Here is a 17,843-nt window from a genome sequence, read left to right as displayed (position 1 = left end):
CTTGCCGTTATTGTTGGGGGTGCAAGATGCTGATCATCGGGTATCTGAGGAAGCCTTGATCCCTGCAGGAGCTGGTGAGGATGGGCTGGTGGCCACAAAAACATTGGAGCATTATCGTAAAGATTGCCACTGCTTCCTACAAAAGGATCACTTCCCAGGAGCTTTTTATGCAATTCATTGTTTTAAAAACTTAATTTAAGATCACAGCTGTTCCAGGTTTCTCTTATAAGACTTTAATTGGTATGTAATAGCATAGTTAATTAAATAGAAATCAATAGTTTTAAAGGAACTAATTGATACTTAATATGAATGGGGGAAAACGTAGTTCTAATATAATTAGCTCATATTAAATACGCAATGAAAGAGCAATTATGTCTTTACAACAATGTCAAGTTTACAGTGCTTTAATAAACTTAGCATTCGCAAGCAATGAGATTCAGAAATTATGAAACAGGTATTATTGGGCTATTAAACATTTATTACGCCTCCTCAAGGCCCAGAGCCATGCACTAGTTAGGATTAATAAACCTTCACTATGCCTCTCTTCAGGACTCTTGACTAGAGAGCTTGATCAGGAAACTGTGATCTTTGCATGATTTACGGGCATCCTTACTGCCTGGGATGTGAGTAATTGCACTGAAGACAGGATGAGGCAGACTGGGTGCAGAAAGCAGTTTAGCAGAACCATGGTGAGAACTTTCCCAACAGGAGTCTCCAGCCTCCTGCCCTCGGGGGCCAGGGCTGGGAGGAGCAGCTTGGGATAGATGGTCCCCTGTGAGAGAGGCGCTTGGGTGCTGACACCCGACCAAGGCAAACCCCAGACAAATCTGCAGCCCCCCCCCCCGCCCCCGCCCCAGGGCCACGCCACCACCCACAGCTCCTTGTTCCTCCTCTGGACTCCTCCTGCATTGACTTTTCGATTCCCCATTTCCTCTCCATTCCCCGCACCTCTGTCCCCATGGCCTTGCTGGTGACAACCCCTGGCTGGTCTTCCTGACCTACTTCACTCCTCCAGCCCAGCTGGTGTTGCTGACACCCTAACCTTCAAAGATGTCACCTGATAGCTCATTATGCCACCTCGGGCAGGTCATTTCACCTCCCTGAGTCTCCCGTTTCACATCTGTAAAAAAGGTGGGGGGGATTTGATGATCGCTAGACCCTAGCCTGATATTCTCTTTCTATTTCTTGACTCGCCCTTCGCAGTACTTGGTTCTAGGCTCTTTTCACCAGTGCACCTCATTTAATTTTCATGTGAACCATGTGAGGAGGCTCTTACTGGTATCCACCTTGTGTAGGTGAAAAAACTGAATCCCAGAGAAGCCCTGAGGACTGTTAAGGGCTGAAGTGAGGCTCCAGCCGGTGCTGGTAGATTTGAGGCACACGTGGCCTCCCCTGCCCCCTGGGGCCGCCCTGTGACTGCTGCCAGGTCCAGCTGACAGATTCTCCATCTGCTCTCTGGAACCATCTGGGGAGCTATTTTTAGCCCCGGCCCCGCTCTCTCATGTCAAGGTGGCAGCAACATGGAGGCTCTGAATAACCCCTGGAAAAGCCCAGGGTCCTTTCACCTGCTTTCTGGTCTCAGGCAGTCTTGGGAGGGAAGGAAGGGGGAGCAAATATCAGCCCATCACCTCCTACCAGCAGTGTTGCAATAGTTGCGCTCGCTTGTCTGGGCTCACCTCCCATCCATCATCTGCACCAGTGCTAACACAATCTTTATACGATACAAGCCTGGCCTTTCTCCTGCTAAACACTCTGTTGGAAAAGTCCAGACTCCTAGGCAAGGCTCACCAGGTCCCCCAGAATCTGGTCCCTGCCTCCGTCTCCTGCCTCACCTCACTTTCTCAAAATCTTCGCTGCAGCCACATCAAACTGCCTGCCCATCCCACTCTAGTTCTTGTTCAGTAGCTTCTGGGGACATGCTCCATCCAATAGCTTTAGGTGGTAAATGGCTAGACCTTAGCAATCACCCCTGAACCACCATGACTGGGCAAGTTGGGAACAAGAGGGCCCCTCCATGCACCAGAGAACCTCAGAAATGGTGAGGGAGCGGGATCTGGTACCTGTCCATTATCACCAGCTCCATCCATGGTTACTTCACAGCTCATTAGTTTCTGGCTGGGGCAATAAGCAATCACTCTCCTGGCCAGCATCATCCTCATGCTGGCAGCAGGTATGCTCAAGGCATCCTGGATCGCCATCCAGACACATAGCCAGCCCTCCCGCTCCACCTGCCTTCTTTCCCATGATCACTTGTGTTACAACCCCCACTGCCCCATCTTAGTGGCCCCACTGGCTGCCCTCCAGTCAGTTGGGACCTCTCACGAGCTTTTTGAGTGGTCACATGATGCTCTTCCCTATATCCCCTGTGACTGAGGATGTGCTTCAAAGCATCTTGGCAGGGAGTTCCCTTCCTGGCTCAGTGGAAACGAATCTGACTAGCATCCATGAGAATGCAGGTTCAATTCTCTGGACTCGCTCAGTGGGTTAAGGATCCAGCATTGCCCTGAGCTGTGGTGTAGGTCACAGACGTGGCTCGGATCCCGCGATGCTGTGGCTGTGGCATAGGCCAGCAGCTACAGCTCCAATTCGACCCCTAGCCTGGGAACCTCCATATGCCACGGTGCAGCCCTAAAAAGACCAAAAAAAAAAAAGACAAAGCATCTTGGCAAATGGAAATAGCCAGGTCCTATAGAAAACCAGCTTCTCTCCTCTTCCTCTCTGTATTAGCTTGCTAGGGTTGCTGTGATAAGGTGCCACAAACTGGGTGGCTTAAACATCAAAAAGGTCAAACAGTTTGAGAGGCTAGGGGTCCACAAAGCACATCGGCAGGATTGGCACCTTCTGAGGACTATGAGGAAAGGATCTGTTCTATGCACCCCTTCTTGGCCTGTTTGTGGCCATCTCCATGTTCACATGGCATTGTTCCCTAAGTTGCGTCTGTCCCAAATTTCCCCTTTTTATATCGGATTAGGGCCCCCCCATTTTCACTTGGTTACCTCAGTCAAGTCTCTATTTCCAAATAAAGGCATATTCTGAAGTACTGAGGCTAGGACCTCAACATGGGATTTAGGGAACACAGTTCACCCTCCACCCCCATTCCAGCCAGGACCACTGACCTCCACTGTCTCTTCTCAGTCTGTCTTGATTTATGGCCTTGGCAGCCGGGATCCCGGAACTTCCCCCTAAGAATTAAGCCAGAAATTAGACCTGGATTCTAGCCTGAGCACTGCTACCAACTTTGACCTTCAATTGTCATTTTACTTCTCTGAGCCTGTTTCTGAAACCAAAGTGGAGAGAATCATTTCTGCCTTGCCTGCTTCACAGAGCTCCTGTGAACATCCAATAAGACAGGGAATATAACCGCATCGTGAAAAAATAAGTACCCCACAAATGTGAGGCCATATTACTGTACTATCATTATGATTACTAGTAAGAATAAAGGAATCCTCAGGCTAGAAAAAGTCCCATCCTCACCCTCTGAAACTGAAGGAAAACCATTCCATTTATGAAGCCATCCCTTTTTATTCCTCCCAAGAGGAAACCTCACATTTCCCAGACTCCTGTCCTGATGACTTACAGTGGTCATTCAGACCACACCATCCTCACCTAGCCTAACCCACTGTGCCAATGAACCCCCCTGATTTAGTTCTGGCCTGAGTAGGGAAATCTGATCGCCACCCAATATTTCTTGGTTTCATTAAATCAGACTTGTCCTGATTGTTCGCCATGTGCCAGGCACTACCCGTGGGACTACGGACTCTGAGCCTAAAAAGGCACCATCTTCTTGCCTTTGTGTTGCTCATAATCTAGAGACCAGGAGTTTCTGGGGTGCACTCTGCCCTTCTCCCTAAGAAACATACCCCTCCCCAAGAAACGTTTCCTGGTGTAGCAATGTTTCCTAGTCCTTTGTTCTCCTAAGACAGTGCCCTCCACACCCCCATGGGCCGGTGACCCTGGCTGTCTTTGTTCTGAACTGCCCTTCATCCAGGATGACTCTATTTCCATTAATTTTCTATGGTACTTTCAGTGCATCTGGTGGTTCTGCTACGGACGAGTGCTGAGCCCAAGGCGGCAGCCCCAAAATCCACGCAGAGAAGCCCTCATCATATTGCTCGTCTGAAATGGGCATTTGGGAGCTGACTCCACCACCAGTCCCAAGCCATGTGACAAGGAAGATGACAGTCTGGGGGCTGGTCTAGCTCACAAAGCGAAAAATGCCTGTTCTTTCTGGCACCTTCTTTCATCTCTCCCCTAAGAGCCTGATTGAGCTGGCTTGGTGGAGTTTTCCCAAACTGAAGCTGTAGCTCCTTTGAAACTGACAGCACTAATGGCCTGATCCCAGCCAACACCCAGATTGGGACTTGAACCCACATTTTAAGTTAGGATCACTCGCCCGGTGTCTGGACTTACAGAAGATCAGGTTCTTCACGCCTCTTCCCAGAAGAAAGTCAGCGAGAGACAAAGCAATAGGCAGGAAATAGATCTATTAGGATAGGATGCTTGTGAGAGATGCAAGCGGGCAGGCAAGGAGGCTCTGTCCCAGGATTAGGTGGGCTACCGTTTTATCATCCAAGGGGGAGTGAGAGGTCTGAAAAGACCTCCTCTTCCTTTCTGGGAGTAGTAGCTCTTCCTAGGTATCTGGTAAGGAATCAGCAGAGGGGCGGTCCCCAAACTCCTGCCCTTGGTCTGAACCTGAATTCGGGCCTCATCCCATCCCCCACCCAATGACCTGCGGCAATACTCGCACCTCCACCGGTCAAGCAAGCCTGCCTGGTTCTGATGGCTTTCTTGAGCAATTATTAACTTAGCACTGATCTCCCAACATCCCCTGGGTTTCCCTCTCTACCTGTGATCCTTTATTGGGACTTCTACAACCACCTGTGTCTACTCCATCCCTATCACCTTCTTCACCCCCACCCACTCCCACACCCCAACCCTGTTCTCTCTGGGTCAGTGTCTTTGACCACACCCATCCTTCCTGCCTGTCTTGTTAGATTCTCCTCCCTTCCCCCACTTCAGCCCCTGGCATACTTCCTCTCATGGAACCAATACCTCTAATTTAGCTCTGCACACCTCTCCCAAGAACACCCCAACTTTCCGTATGCAGATAGGTAGCTAATTCTCACCTCAAGAATCCCCCAACCTGCTCGTTCTTGCAAAGATCCCTATGGCTTCTCCCCACTTCTCAGGAGAGACTCAGTCAGAGAGCCCTCTCACTTAATAAATTTCTGCCGTGTGCTTATTAGCGCCTTGTAATGTAGCCGCCTAAATAATTAAGACTAACCCACACGTGTCAAATTAAATGAGCCAAATACATTGAGAAATTGCCTCGTCTCCATTTCTTTTATTAATCAGGTTTTTTTTTAACTTCTTTTCCTGCTCATTTGCAAAAATCAAACATGGTCAGTGAGACTCTTACTTATAATAGCTGTGTGGACCTGCAGCCGCTTTCCTTGAGCGGTTCCTCCAGGGGCATCGTATGTAACCTGAGACCCTCTGGGTTGGGGTGGCAGAGACAGCCAACAGAGACAACATAGAGTCAACAGGTTGCCCACAGTCTTTAAATCTTTAGGAGAAACATGTCTTTCCATCTCCCTGAGAGTTTAGGGGACTGACCAGGAGAACCAACTGGACCACCCACCAGCCAGTGTTCTTCTGCCCCCCACTCCTCAGTGCTCCTCTAAGCCAGCTCCTGGGCTCCACGCAGGAACCCACGCTGCCTTTCTCATTAGGAGCCACTGCTGATGTGCTTCAGATGAGCCTAAGAAGTCAGAAGGAAATATAATCGTAATCATCAGCAATTGTATCATTTTGATGAAAAACAATACGCGCGCAATTGTAATGGGCTGATTAAGTCTGCCTGTCGTCAGCATGTTGAGGTTTCAATACAGTCCCAGGCAAGAGGCTATTGTTTGCCAGAGCTCGGCGCCTCCGCACAGCTTGGGCTTCCGCTGGCCCCCTTCTGGCATGCTGCATTCCTGCCTCTTGAAGGTGGTTGTTAGAAAGGATCCACAAATAGAGTAAGTAAACATCAAAGGAGCTTTGATCCACGGGGCCCTCGACAGAGCAGGAGCCCCAGAAGAAAGGGCTGAGGCCTTGGATGAGGGAACTTAACATCGTCAATTTGGGCGCCTGAGATGTAAGGCTGTTTGAAGTGAGGCCGTTTTGGCCGTGCCTTCAGACGAGCAAGCGTGGAGGGAAAGGAAGAGAAGTGAGTGCCTTTGGAAAAGACACTCTCAGATCTGCTTCTCTGCTCTTTACTGATAGTCAATAAACCCCTTTAAAGAATCAGGAGATCAAAGCCAGCAACCTCCCAGGGCCATGGCATTCTGCCACCACCCACCACGCTTTGTTTTCCTCTGGGGCAAGAGCCCCTAAGCTTAACTTATCTGTGTCTCTGGGGCCCTTTCATCCTGCTGCCCATAGAGGCTGGGCCTGGGCAACAAGAGGTGGGTGGAGAGGTAGGGAGGAGGAGGAGCCCACCCCTTCAAGCTCCAACAGCCTAGATGGTGTGGACTGGCTGGGGCTCAGAGAAACACCCAGCGTCGTGGGAGACGTTTCTGTGACACACCATTCAGTGAGACCTTCCTTCTCTAAGAAACCGATGGAGGGAGCAGCTGGGCACCCAGAAAGCTAGCAAAGCCTAGAAGGAGCTGCAGTCACAGCACCGCCTCCAGAAATCCTACCCCTTATCCATTTACTCAGTTTGTGGCAGCTGCCAAGTTTGTATAACTTCAAAGCAAAGAGGTGGGGGAGGGGAGCTTAAAATAATCATGAGCAGTCATTTAACATCTTTGAACTTCTGTTTTCTCATCTGCATACTGTGAATGGTAATAACCTGTCTGCCTGCCTCGTGCAGTAGTTGTGGGGGTCAAGTGAGAAAGATTGGTATGGAGTTGCTTCAGGACCCAAGAGTGCTTAAGACACATCAGGAGGAAAGGATAAATGCCAGAGAGGAAATCTTGCCTGATTGGCCGAGGTACCCCAACCTAAGGCTCACACCCAGTGGGCATTGATTTACAAAATATGGTTGCGGGGAGAAAATGGTCTCTTGCATTTGTTACCTAAAATTGTTTTTCTTACTTGTTTTTCCATAGGGTCAAAGTCTTTTGGGACCAGACTTTGTCTTCTGTGTCCTAGCCCCTATGTGCCACACCGAGTCTACACCTCATTAGTGCCTGATAATGATGCCAGATGGTGCCTAAACACAAGGATCAAGGGATTTCCCAGCCCCAGTTCACTCTCTCCCCAAAGGCAGACTCCTTCTGCCTACAACTTGACCCCTGTGTCTTCCCCTAAATTCACCTAATCACTTCTTCACCCTCTGTGTCTAGTTGGAATGTTCCCTCCTGGACACCACTGGCTGGACTCTGCCACTTGTCTGGCCTGACCACGGTCCCTGGTGTGATCGGGCTTAGCCCCTAAGGATGTATAGAGCCTCATTAACCTATAGTAATGGTTATGAGCGTGGACTGTGGAGTCAGACTGCCTAGATTCACATTCCCAGCTCTGCCACCTACTAGCTCTTTCATCAAAGGCTGCCTACTTAATGTGTCTGTCAATGGGGATAATATAAAATGGGGATAACAACGGTGGTATATACCTCATAAGGCTGGCGTGAGAATCGAATGAGGAAATGATGGGTCTTAAGTTACACCTGGACCGCAGGTAGTGCTTTCTAAATGTTTGTTAAAGGAGTAAGCAGCCCTGTTTATAGGAGCACCAAGCTTCCTATTCCTTGCAAAAGGACCTTCCCTGACCCCTGACTCATTCCCAAGCTCACCCACCTGTGCTTTTTTTTCCAGAGCTGGGCCTCCAGAAGAGAGGATGCTGTCTGGTGCTGGGCTACATGGCCAAGGACAAGTTTCGGAGAATGAATGAAGGTCGGTGAGAACCTGCCCTCTCAGGAGGACTGGGGGGGGTGGGGAGATGCCCTATGACTATGGTACCTGGGACATGTCAGAAAGGACAGTGGACAGTTCAGCTTGGTTTCGTAAGCAGTTCATACCGTACTGTAGAGGAGAGTAGCTGGTGCCTGAAACACTGGGTGCTGATTCACAGTTTTCTTATGCTATCGTCCCTCTTCCCTTTGTGTCACCTACTTCTCTTCCTCTCTTCTCCCTACCTTTTGTTCCTCATCTACCCACCCGGCACAATTAAATCTGCTTCTATGTTTTCTAATCCACACCTCCCTGCCTTTTTCCTTAATCATTCACATTTCACTAATGCCTGTCGGAAAAAACAGCACCTCACAGGGCACTTGGGAGGATACTAAAGAAGAATAAGGCAGGAGTTCCCATCATGGCTCAGCGGTAATGAATCTGACTGGGATCCATGAGGGTGCAGGTTCAGTCCCTGGCCTTGCTCAGTGGGTTAAGGATCTGGCGTTACCGAGAGCTGTGGTATAGGTTGCCAACACGGCTCCAATCCCACATTGCTGTGGCTGTGGCTATGGTGTAGGCCGGCAGCTTCATCTCCCATTCTACCCTTAGTCTGGGAACTTCCATATATGGCACGTGCAGTAGAAAAATCAAGAAAAAAAGAAGAAGAAGGCAGAGCTTTTAAAGAACTCACACTTGAAAACCTGACCTCTTTTCCAACTCCATTGGCCCTACCTTTCCCTCTTACTCATAGGCCATTCTGCCTTCCTCTAGCACTGGGTCTTTCTTATGAGGTTTGGCTGGGTCACAGGAGACTGGGAGAAGGTATTGGCATTGATGTGGAGTCTGCAATGGGAGCCGAGTGCTGTCACTTATGGGCCTGCTGTAATAAAGAGCCAATCCCCTTGTCCCCAGCCATCTGTCTCTGTGCAGCTAATAACCCTCTCCATCAGATGCCACAGACTGTTTGTCAGGATTCAAAAGCAGATAAACAATGGCTGGGGATGCCATTTATTCATTAAAGTCAGACAAATGAACCCCTGGCTTCTCACCAGCTCAGCTTGCTCTGAGCCGGGCCCCTGCCCTCCCAAGGCCCCTGTAGCCCCATTCCCATTCCAGGCATGGAAAAGGCAGCTCACCTGCACCATCTCTATCCCCAAAGTTAGACCATAGCATAGTTGCAATGCCCTCGTCCTACATTCCTCAGCAGGCTCTCCTCCCAGCCCACAGTCCATGACCCACACCCAGTGTGCTTCCCAGACCTGAGGCCTCGCCAGCTATAGGTTTGTTGCCAACACCCATCATGGTGACAGTCTGACAACAGTTAGGCCGGCACAATTAAACTCAAGGAGTATCACCTCCCTGGTTTTGCAGCCTGTCAGCGTAAGACGGCAACTGTATCCAGAAGCCACTTCCTATTTGTAGGAGCCCCACAGCTGAGCACAGCCAGGGTTGAGGGCTGCGTTTTCTGCATCTTGCCAGCCAGTCTCCCTTCCCGACTTTTCTCTTTCTCAGCCTATCCCCTCCCATCCCACCACCACCGTCTTGCCAAGGCTAGGCAGTAACTTCTCATTTGTGGGAGCTGACAGCACACCTCTGTCCGTGGTGCTGAATAGACACCTTCTCTTGCTGGCGATGCTCATTAGAGAAGCTGAAATGAGGTTCACAGCGACTGGGGAAGCCAAAAAGTCAGGGGCTGGCTGGGCTGCATAGGAAAGCTCAAGCTCCGAGTGTCTGACCCCAGTAGAAATTATACTGACTCCAGGTCTTGAGGCCTAAAGAGAATCCTATCACAAGGCTGATGACCATGATTTGACTCCCGCCATCTATCACAAATGGTTAGGAGAGGGTACACAGTCAGCCCTGGAGCCCATAACAAAATACCACAGACTGGGTGGCTTAAACACAGAAATTTATTTCTTCGCAGTTCCGGAGACTGGAAATCCAAGATCAGGGTGCCAGCATAGTCAGGTTCTGGTGAAATCTCTCTTTCCAGTTTGCAGACAGCAACCTTCTCCCTGAGTCATCACACTGGCAGAGAGAGCAAGAGAGAGGGAGAGAGAGAGGGAGAGGTGGTGTCTCTTCTTACAAAGACAGTAATCACATCAGACCAGGGTCCTACCCTTATGACCTCATTTAACCTTAACATTTCAGTAAAGGCTCTATCTCCCAATACGGTCACAATTGGGAATTGGGATTTCAGCATAGGAGGGGGGGATTTCAACATAGGAGGTGGGGGGAGACACAACTCAGTCCATAGCAAGGAGTTTAAATATATTCACTGCAGCAGAAAGGTACAATTGTAATCCTCTGAACCAGAGGTTCGGGAAATGGTAAGAAAAATAAATGCAGCCTTGATACCTCCTTAGATGTTGTTCAAGTAAAGAAGGAAGGAAGCCAGAGAGGACTTGGAAACAGGACCAGGATCTGATCACCTCTGAGGATAGCTAGCCTTATTTTGTGCAACAACTAAGCTAGCATTTTAAATTGTTTTTTCTTGTTAAAAAGAGAAATGCCAAAAGAGTGGCTCTTCCTTCTGAGCCCTCTCTTCAAATACATACAATCCACCCAAATGGGATATTCCTTTCAACTGATTGTGGTCGACTTGGTTAGGAATGAGAGATCCCAGGTTGCCTTACCTCCAACATACACCTCCCCGCCTCCGCCCCCAGGGAAAACTAATTGCAAATCCTGCAAGGTATCTAGAAAGACAGAGGCAACAGCAATGGCCAGGAGGTAACAGAGCAGCTAACTTCCACCCACCCGTGTTCCTCTCTGCATGTCGTCCTCATCTCTCCCAAGACCCAACACACATTCATGCTCACACACAACCACACACACACACACACACACACACAGTTCTGCTGCTGCTTCTGGGCAAACAAGGAGACAAGAGGGTGGTAAATAAGTTAAACCACTATGTGTGAGGAATTACAAACCTCAACTAACCAAGAAGAGGCAAGATAGGAGGTAGGTGAGTCAGTGGGACAGAAGGAGAGACTCAGGAGGTGGGTTGGCATTGGCTCTGGAGGGATGGAAGGTGTGAGGAGGGGACGGGGAGCACGTACAGGGGAGGGGATAGCCTCCCTGCTCCCCCTCCCACCAGCCTTGCTACCCAAGTACCACATTATACATTTTTTTTTCCTTCTAAAGCTCACATGCCCAAACTTCAACATGTCCGCATATAAGAAAAAGCATCGGCAAGCGTGGGGAGCTGTTTTATGGTTTATAATTATCTTGTAATAATACTCAAAATAATTATAACTTCCATCTATTAATAATTGAACTGGAATAGCAACTATGACATAGATCAAGAAACAGAAATCTCTGTCCACGCTGCACTACACACCTTGGTATAAAATAAACATTTGCTAAAACAGTAAATAAATAAATAAGTATATATATATACACATATATAATTTATTCTTCCATATGTTGGAATTTGTGAGCTATTGGAACAATTAGCTGCCTCTTTCATTAAAGATAAGGTGGTGATCATTATATTTGCAATTTAGAATAAATATTAAAGATCTACTTGCACTGTATTAAAGCATATTTGTTCTATTTAAGAGTATCTAATAGGGTGTCTGTCACCCGGGGAGAAATGGTCCCCTATTTCATTTGCTTCCTTGTTAATTCATATCTTTTCATTTTCCGTTCCCTCCACTCTCTCTCCCCTCCTCGCCACATTCGCCCCCAAAAATAACAGCTTGAAAAGAAGGAAGAGAAAAATAATGAATGAACAGGAGCTTTATACATCTGGGGTTTATCATAAGCTAGAGTAATCGCAACTGTTGCTATTAAACTACACAAAGCAATAAAAAGAAAACACCATTTAAAAATCATTTAAGGAGGCATGTGATAGTTAATGAGAGGTTTGCCCTATTTGGGAGTTCATAATAGCTTCTCAGGTAGAATCTGCAGCATTTGCAGGAGTGGAGGTGGTTGGTAATGTGTGTGTGTGTGTGTGTGTGTGTGTGTGTGTGTGTACACTTTCCTGTTTGAACTCAACACATCTGAGGCATCAAATGGAGCTATGAACAAAAATCAATGACTGACAGACAAGAAAGGAGCAAATAAAGACAGACTAGGCATAAGAATATCAGATTTGTTTGACATAATTGTCTCCGTGTGATTAAGTACATGTGTGTTAAGTAGGAACTGCTAGAAGGAGGTCATTTATTTATTCATCAAACATTCAGTGAATACCCACCATAAAAATAATACCCATTTTTCATAGTAAATGCCAGCCACTGTTCTGAGCACTGGAGCTTGAAAAGTAACTAAGACACAGACCCTGCCCTCGGGCTCCTAATAAAAACACACAGGTGCATCTCAGTGTTCCTGGCACTGCCACAAGGAGATCCTGCCCAACCACCCAACCTAAATTAGACACTCCTCCTCCTCTGCTACTGTGCTCTGTTGTGACCACCAGCCTTGGCTTTGTGGCACTTACCCTGACTGGTGGTTATTTCATAGACTGTCCCGCTTCAGAGTTAAGCTTCAAGAAGACCAAGTTCCTGCTCCTTCCTTATCTCCCAATCCCTGGGCCTTAGCACATAGGGAGTAATCAATCAATTTTAATTCAACTAGCAAATTAGTGTCTGGAGTGACAATGGAGGAATAGATGAAGTCACCCACAGGCATAAGGTGGGTCTGGAGAAGGAGTTCAGCAGGCAGACCACCCTGACATAGAACCTGAGTGTCAGGTCCCCGGTAACTCCACAGCCTTACCTCTCAGCCTCTGCTCTGAGGCCAGGCCTGCAGCCCCTCCTGGGAGGCCAGGACCAGGGCAGGTTGGCCGAGCAGGAGGGCTAGGAGGCAAGCCCACCAGGGTGGTGTCCATCCTGTGCCCACCTGCCCTCCCTCCTCACCCCTCCTACTGCTGGGCCACCTTCTCATCTGGGATGAGGTAGGTATTTGCCATCAGACCTGCAATGGGAATTGCTCTCACTGTCCCCTCACCTGACACACCCACATACACACCCCTACACACCCACCCACACACACACACCCCATTCTTTCCTGTTCCTGTCTATTACCTGATTACCCATTTCTCCTGGAGAAAATCAGTAAAGACGTGGGGAGAGGGACAGAGGCCAGGGAAGACCCTTTGTGCAGAACCAAAAAAGGCCACCAGCCCCCAGGACTCTTGAAGGGGAAATGAGGGGGCTGAGGAAGAGGATGTTTAAAGGAGGAGAAGGGAGACAGCAGAGCCTGGCCTCCCTTCGAGGCCGAGGTGGGCCTGCCCTGAGGGCTCCCGTCCTCCCTTCTCAGGCTGCACATCTGGTGGGAGGCAGAGTCCCCAGACCTGCAGAATCACAGGGACCAGCTGCTTCTCCCAGCCTGGGGAAGGGAAAGCAGATCTGCCTCCCAGCTCTGTCGCTTTCGTCTTCCCTGGAAGAAACCAATGCCAGTGATTAGCAAAGGCAACTTCTGTTCGCTGGAGCCAGGGCGCCATGGGAGGGGCTGGGAAGGAAAAAGTGGGCTCCATCACACCACACCAGCTCTGGCTGCACCACAGCCCCCAGGGGATACCACATCCTAGGCCAGGCTCTGTGTGCCAGCTTCCTCACCTCTCAGCCCAGAGAGCCTTGAAGGGTAAGAATCTGTGTGCCTCAAGCTGCTTGGAAGTTCTTGAGATGGCAGGAGGCTCATCCACTCTTGCCGCAGCCCTGTTCCCTGGTCTGTAAGAATGAGCCTAAAACGTCTCCTGCTTCCAGCCTGTCCCCTCACAGAGCTGATAAGGGCATGTATGTGGCCTGATGCTAGTCCTTAAACCCCCAGATGGCAACCTTCTTGTGGGAAAAATCAAATAATGTCAGATAAGATCTCTGTAAACCTTTGAAATGGGATGATTCCAAAATTTATCCTGTGCAGTGAGCTGCGGTGTCAGTCGCAGACGTGACTTGGAGCCCGCGTTGCTGTGGCTGTGGTGTAGGCCAGTGTCAACAGCTCCAGTTCGTTCGACCCCTAGCCTGGAGGCTTCCATATACCGCAGGTGCAGACTTAAAAAGAAAAAAAGACAACCACGGTCTATAAATTCTGGCTGGTCTCCTCTCAACAACCCCTGCTACATCTTGTTCTTGCCGCCCCACCCCCATAATTTTAAAGGCTTTGGTCACCAGCACTAGGAAATTCAGCAGCCTCAGGAAGTGGATGTGTGTCTTTTTCTGTCTGTCCCCTGAGAATGGATTTGGGCCCATGTCAGCTGCACGCTGGGTGGTGGTGAGGCTGTTGAGCTGGCCTGCACTTTTCAAGGTAGAGGGGAGTAGGAGTCCTGTGGTCTGGACTTGACCCAGGGACCTGACAGGGGGTGGGGGTTCGTCTGGTGACACACGAGCTCCTTCCTCTCTGAATGTCATCCCATTCAGTCTGGCTCAAGCTAAGGGCCCACAATCATTTTCCTACAACGGTCCCTTCACTGCCTGCCAAGAGCCCCCGGGATGTTGGCTAATCCTGTCATTTTGTTAGTTGGGGCTTTGGGGTGCTTTCTTTCTTATTTCATTTTTCTTACTGATGTGTTGTTGTTTTTTTGTTTTTTGGGTTTTTTTTTTTTCTGCTGGGGCTGCAAAGCTGGTTCTTTGTATAACGTCCCTGTTTATTATTTATGGCAAGACTCAGATTTCCAGGGCATTTTATGATTGTTATTTAATTCACTCAGTGCCGTGGAACAAAAGACCTGCCATCTCCATTCTCCTGTCGCTATCTAATGGAAGATTCCAGAGTATTTTCCTAAACCCATTCCTCTGGCTATTCCTCCCAGGATACCTGCTTCTCTAAGGCAGGCTGGGGGCCACCAAGACCACAGGCCCTGCCGAGCTCCTCCTCAGACTTCCTTTTCCTTCATACCCACATCCAATCCTCACCAAGACCTAGAAACGTTACCTCTGGAATATGTCTTGAACCCAGCCTCCTCTGTCCATCTGATGGCCACCACCCTTCCCATCACCCACCCCGCGCCACCCCGACCTGGACCACAGCTGTGCCCTCCTAACTGCCTCCTTGCATCCATCATGCCCAGCCCCTTCCCTCCCAGCTTATTTTCCACACTTCAGCCAGAGCAATATTTCAAAATGCAAATCTGAAAATGTCACATTCCTCTTGAAAACATTTCAATGGCTTTCTATTGCCGTTAGGGAAAAGACCCAAATCTTTGGTGTGTTTTATAAGGCTCTACGTGATCTGGTTCCTGCTAACCCCTTTGGCCACGTCCTGCTCCTCTAACACCCTGTACCCCAGTCACATAGGCCTTCTTTCGGCTCCTCCGACAGGGCATGCTCCTGTGTGCCAGGCAGCCTTTGTCTACCCTGGATGGTCCCTCATCTTGGGATACTGGCCACTCTGGCCACACCTCATCCCCAAACCCTTCACATACTGACCCCTGCTCATCTTCCAGATCTCAGCTGCAGCATCGCTTCTCCAGGGAAGCCTCCTCAGACCCACCCCCCGCCCCCATCTAGATCAAGTTCCTGTGTTACATGCTCTTGTATTCCTTTCCTTCCAAGGGCTTAGCTCAGACTGTACGTAGAAGTTCATTTTGCAATTACTTAGCTCATACCTGTCTCCCCTCCCTGTCTGTAAGTTCTGCCTGGTCTCCATTGTCTCCAGAAGCCAAGCATCATGTTTGCACAGAGTAGACATTGGAAGAAGAGTGAGGACAATGAACTTCTCTGCCCCTAGTCAGGGGCTTTCAAGATGCCGGGACTGGGTGACTTGAGACGCATAGGCTCCTAGAAGCAACATCAGAAATCACCTGGAGGAGTTCCTGTCGTGGCTCAGTGGTTAACGAATCCGACTAGGAACCACAAGGTTGCTGGTTCAATCCTTGGCCTCACTCAGTGTGTTAAGGATCCTCATTGCAGTGAGCTGTGGTGTAGGTCACAGACTCGGCTCAGATCCTGCATTGCTGTGGCTCTGGCATGGGCTGGTGGCTATAGCTCTGATTAGACCTCTAGCCTGGGAACCTCCATATGCCACAGGTGCAGCCCTGGAAAAAAAGACAAAAAAGACAAAAAAAAAATCACCTAGAGAAGAAGCCGAGACTCAGGAAGGTGACGTGGCTTGTCCAGAGTAGCACAGCTGGCAAGTGACAGAAGGGAGACTCAAACCCAGGCTTTGGAGCCTACGTCCAATTCCCTTCCCACCTCACTGTGCTAGATCCTTGAATCGTGGGTACGATATGCTGAACAGATCCATCGGGAAAGTCTGCCCGCTAAAATGTGTTTGGGGCCCTGTTTTGAAAGGGACAAGAAACAAGGCCCCCTAGAGAAGAGATGGGAAGTAGGTTCTTTGAACTAAGCATGAAACACATCCCCTAGGAACCCAACACTGTGCTGAGTTGATTTTTTGGTTGTTTGGTTTTGTTTTTTTTCTCTTTAGCCTTGTGCTTAGGATGCTTAATGGGTAAGCACTGTGGCTTGGGAGTCACAGAAATCCAGATTTGTATCCCAGGCATAGTCACAGTGGGTTTAGAACCATATGGTCCAAAATTCTTGAGACCAGATAGGACCCAAGGTCACCAAGTCCACACCTTCTTCTGATGGCTCAAAATCCCCACCAAGGACCAGTGCACATAAATACTTCTGAACACAGTGGTGCTGGGTGCTCACTCATTCACCAACCACATATCAAGCACTGACTCTATGCCCAGCACTGTGCTGGGCCCTTGGCACATATAGACACAGTCCCTGCCCCCAAGGATAGCACAGCTATTACAATACCATGTCATAATGGCTATAACTAGGTGTGTACAGAGTGTGGGAACAGGGAAGGGGAATGCAGCCAAACCATAGGCCAAGTGAGCAGGGCCCAGAACAGCCTCCTGGAGAAAGTCATATCTGAGATGAGCCCTTGGAGCAAATTTTATTAAAGAGACCGTGGCAACCTATGCTTGAATCCCTCCAAAGACAGGAAACCTACTGCCTACCAAGGCTGCCCGCAGCCCCTCGGCCAGGCTCTCATAAGGGAGTTTCAAGTAGAAAACACCCCTCCAACCCCAGTGCAGATGTGTCATTCTAACTGCACTGAGAACGATGGGACTGAGTGACAGGTAACAGCCACTGGCCAAAATCTCAGGTCTCATCCGATGCCAACGACGTCCTGAGGAGGCATCCTCTCCTCCCTCCACCTCCCCTTCCCCATCCTCAGCCAGCCTCTCAGGCTTCATCCCTGAATGCTGAGACCCTCCGTCCACCCCCCCTCCCCAGGGTGGGAGAGTCGGAGTAAATGAGGGTGCCTAATGGCCTGCGGTGCCATAAAGTTTTAGAGCTGTGTGCCGGAATGAGCAGGTTCAGGCTGAGATGAATTATCCAGACCTTTTATCAAAGAAGAGTCAATAAAAACCTGAAGGAGCTCGCCCCATCTCCACCAAGTGGCCGTGTCACACCGCCGGGCACTGCGCTCTGGAAATAGTCATCGGCGGGCGCGTTTCCCCCCAACCCATCTGCTTTCTTCCCTTTGCCTTCCCTTCTCAGATGCATTCGTTTCTATGGTAACTGTGTTGTTACTGGTATAGGAGGAGTTTAATGACATTCAAAAGTACCAAATCAAGTCCATTTATATAATGGTTTGAAATACACATAATGGCCTGTGGAATATAGGACACGGTGACAGTTTCAGTAACTGCGTACAGACTGTGGAATAAATAGAGCAATGTGATACTCCCCCCACCTCCAAGTCAAACGTACCAGGAATAACCACTATTCTTAGCACAAGAGCAGCACTTCTCAATCATTACTCAGGAAAGGTCTCAAAACATGACACCAGGCTGTTCCCTCACTAAGGAAGGATGCTGGCTAGACCACGGGTCCTCTTCACCCACCAAGGTTTGACCAGGGTGTCAGGTGGGGCAGGGGCAGGGGAGAGGGCAGGACCTTCCAGAAGAACATCCTGCCCTGGGCTCCTCGGGTGCCCCTCTTTTGTCAGCCACAGTAGGACATGCGCTCCAAGTACCTGTGCTTA

The 17,843-nt window shown here is 49.3% G+C and overlaps 1 protein-coding gene across 2 annotated transcripts in view; it reads left to right on the top strand.

Moving 5' to 3' along the window:
- KIRREL3 (kirre like nephrin family adhesion molecule 3) overlaps nt 1-17,843 on the top strand; it is a 575,068-nt gene that overhangs the window by 438,970 nt on the left and 118,255 nt on the right. For both annotated transcript variants that reach the window (XM_047754084.1, XM_047754083.1), the window contains exon 3: nt 7,806-7,883. In XM_047754084.1, coding sequence (XP_047610040.1) covers nt 7,806-7,883 — 78 coding nt within the window. The remainder of the gene's footprint in view (nt 1-7,805; nt 7,884-17,843) is intronic.

The sequence above is a fragment of the Phacochoerus africanus genome, chromosome 11, assembly GCF_016906955.1.
Source record: "Phacochoerus africanus isolate WHEZ1 chromosome 11, ROS_Pafr_v1, whole genome shotgun sequence".
In the NCBI taxonomy this organism is placed as follows: Eukaryota; Metazoa; Chordata; class Mammalia; order Artiodactyla; family Suidae; genus Phacochoerus; species Phacochoerus africanus.
The sequence above is the reverse complement of the archived record's forward strand: the minus strand, read 5'-3'. Positions and strand labels throughout refer to the sequence as shown.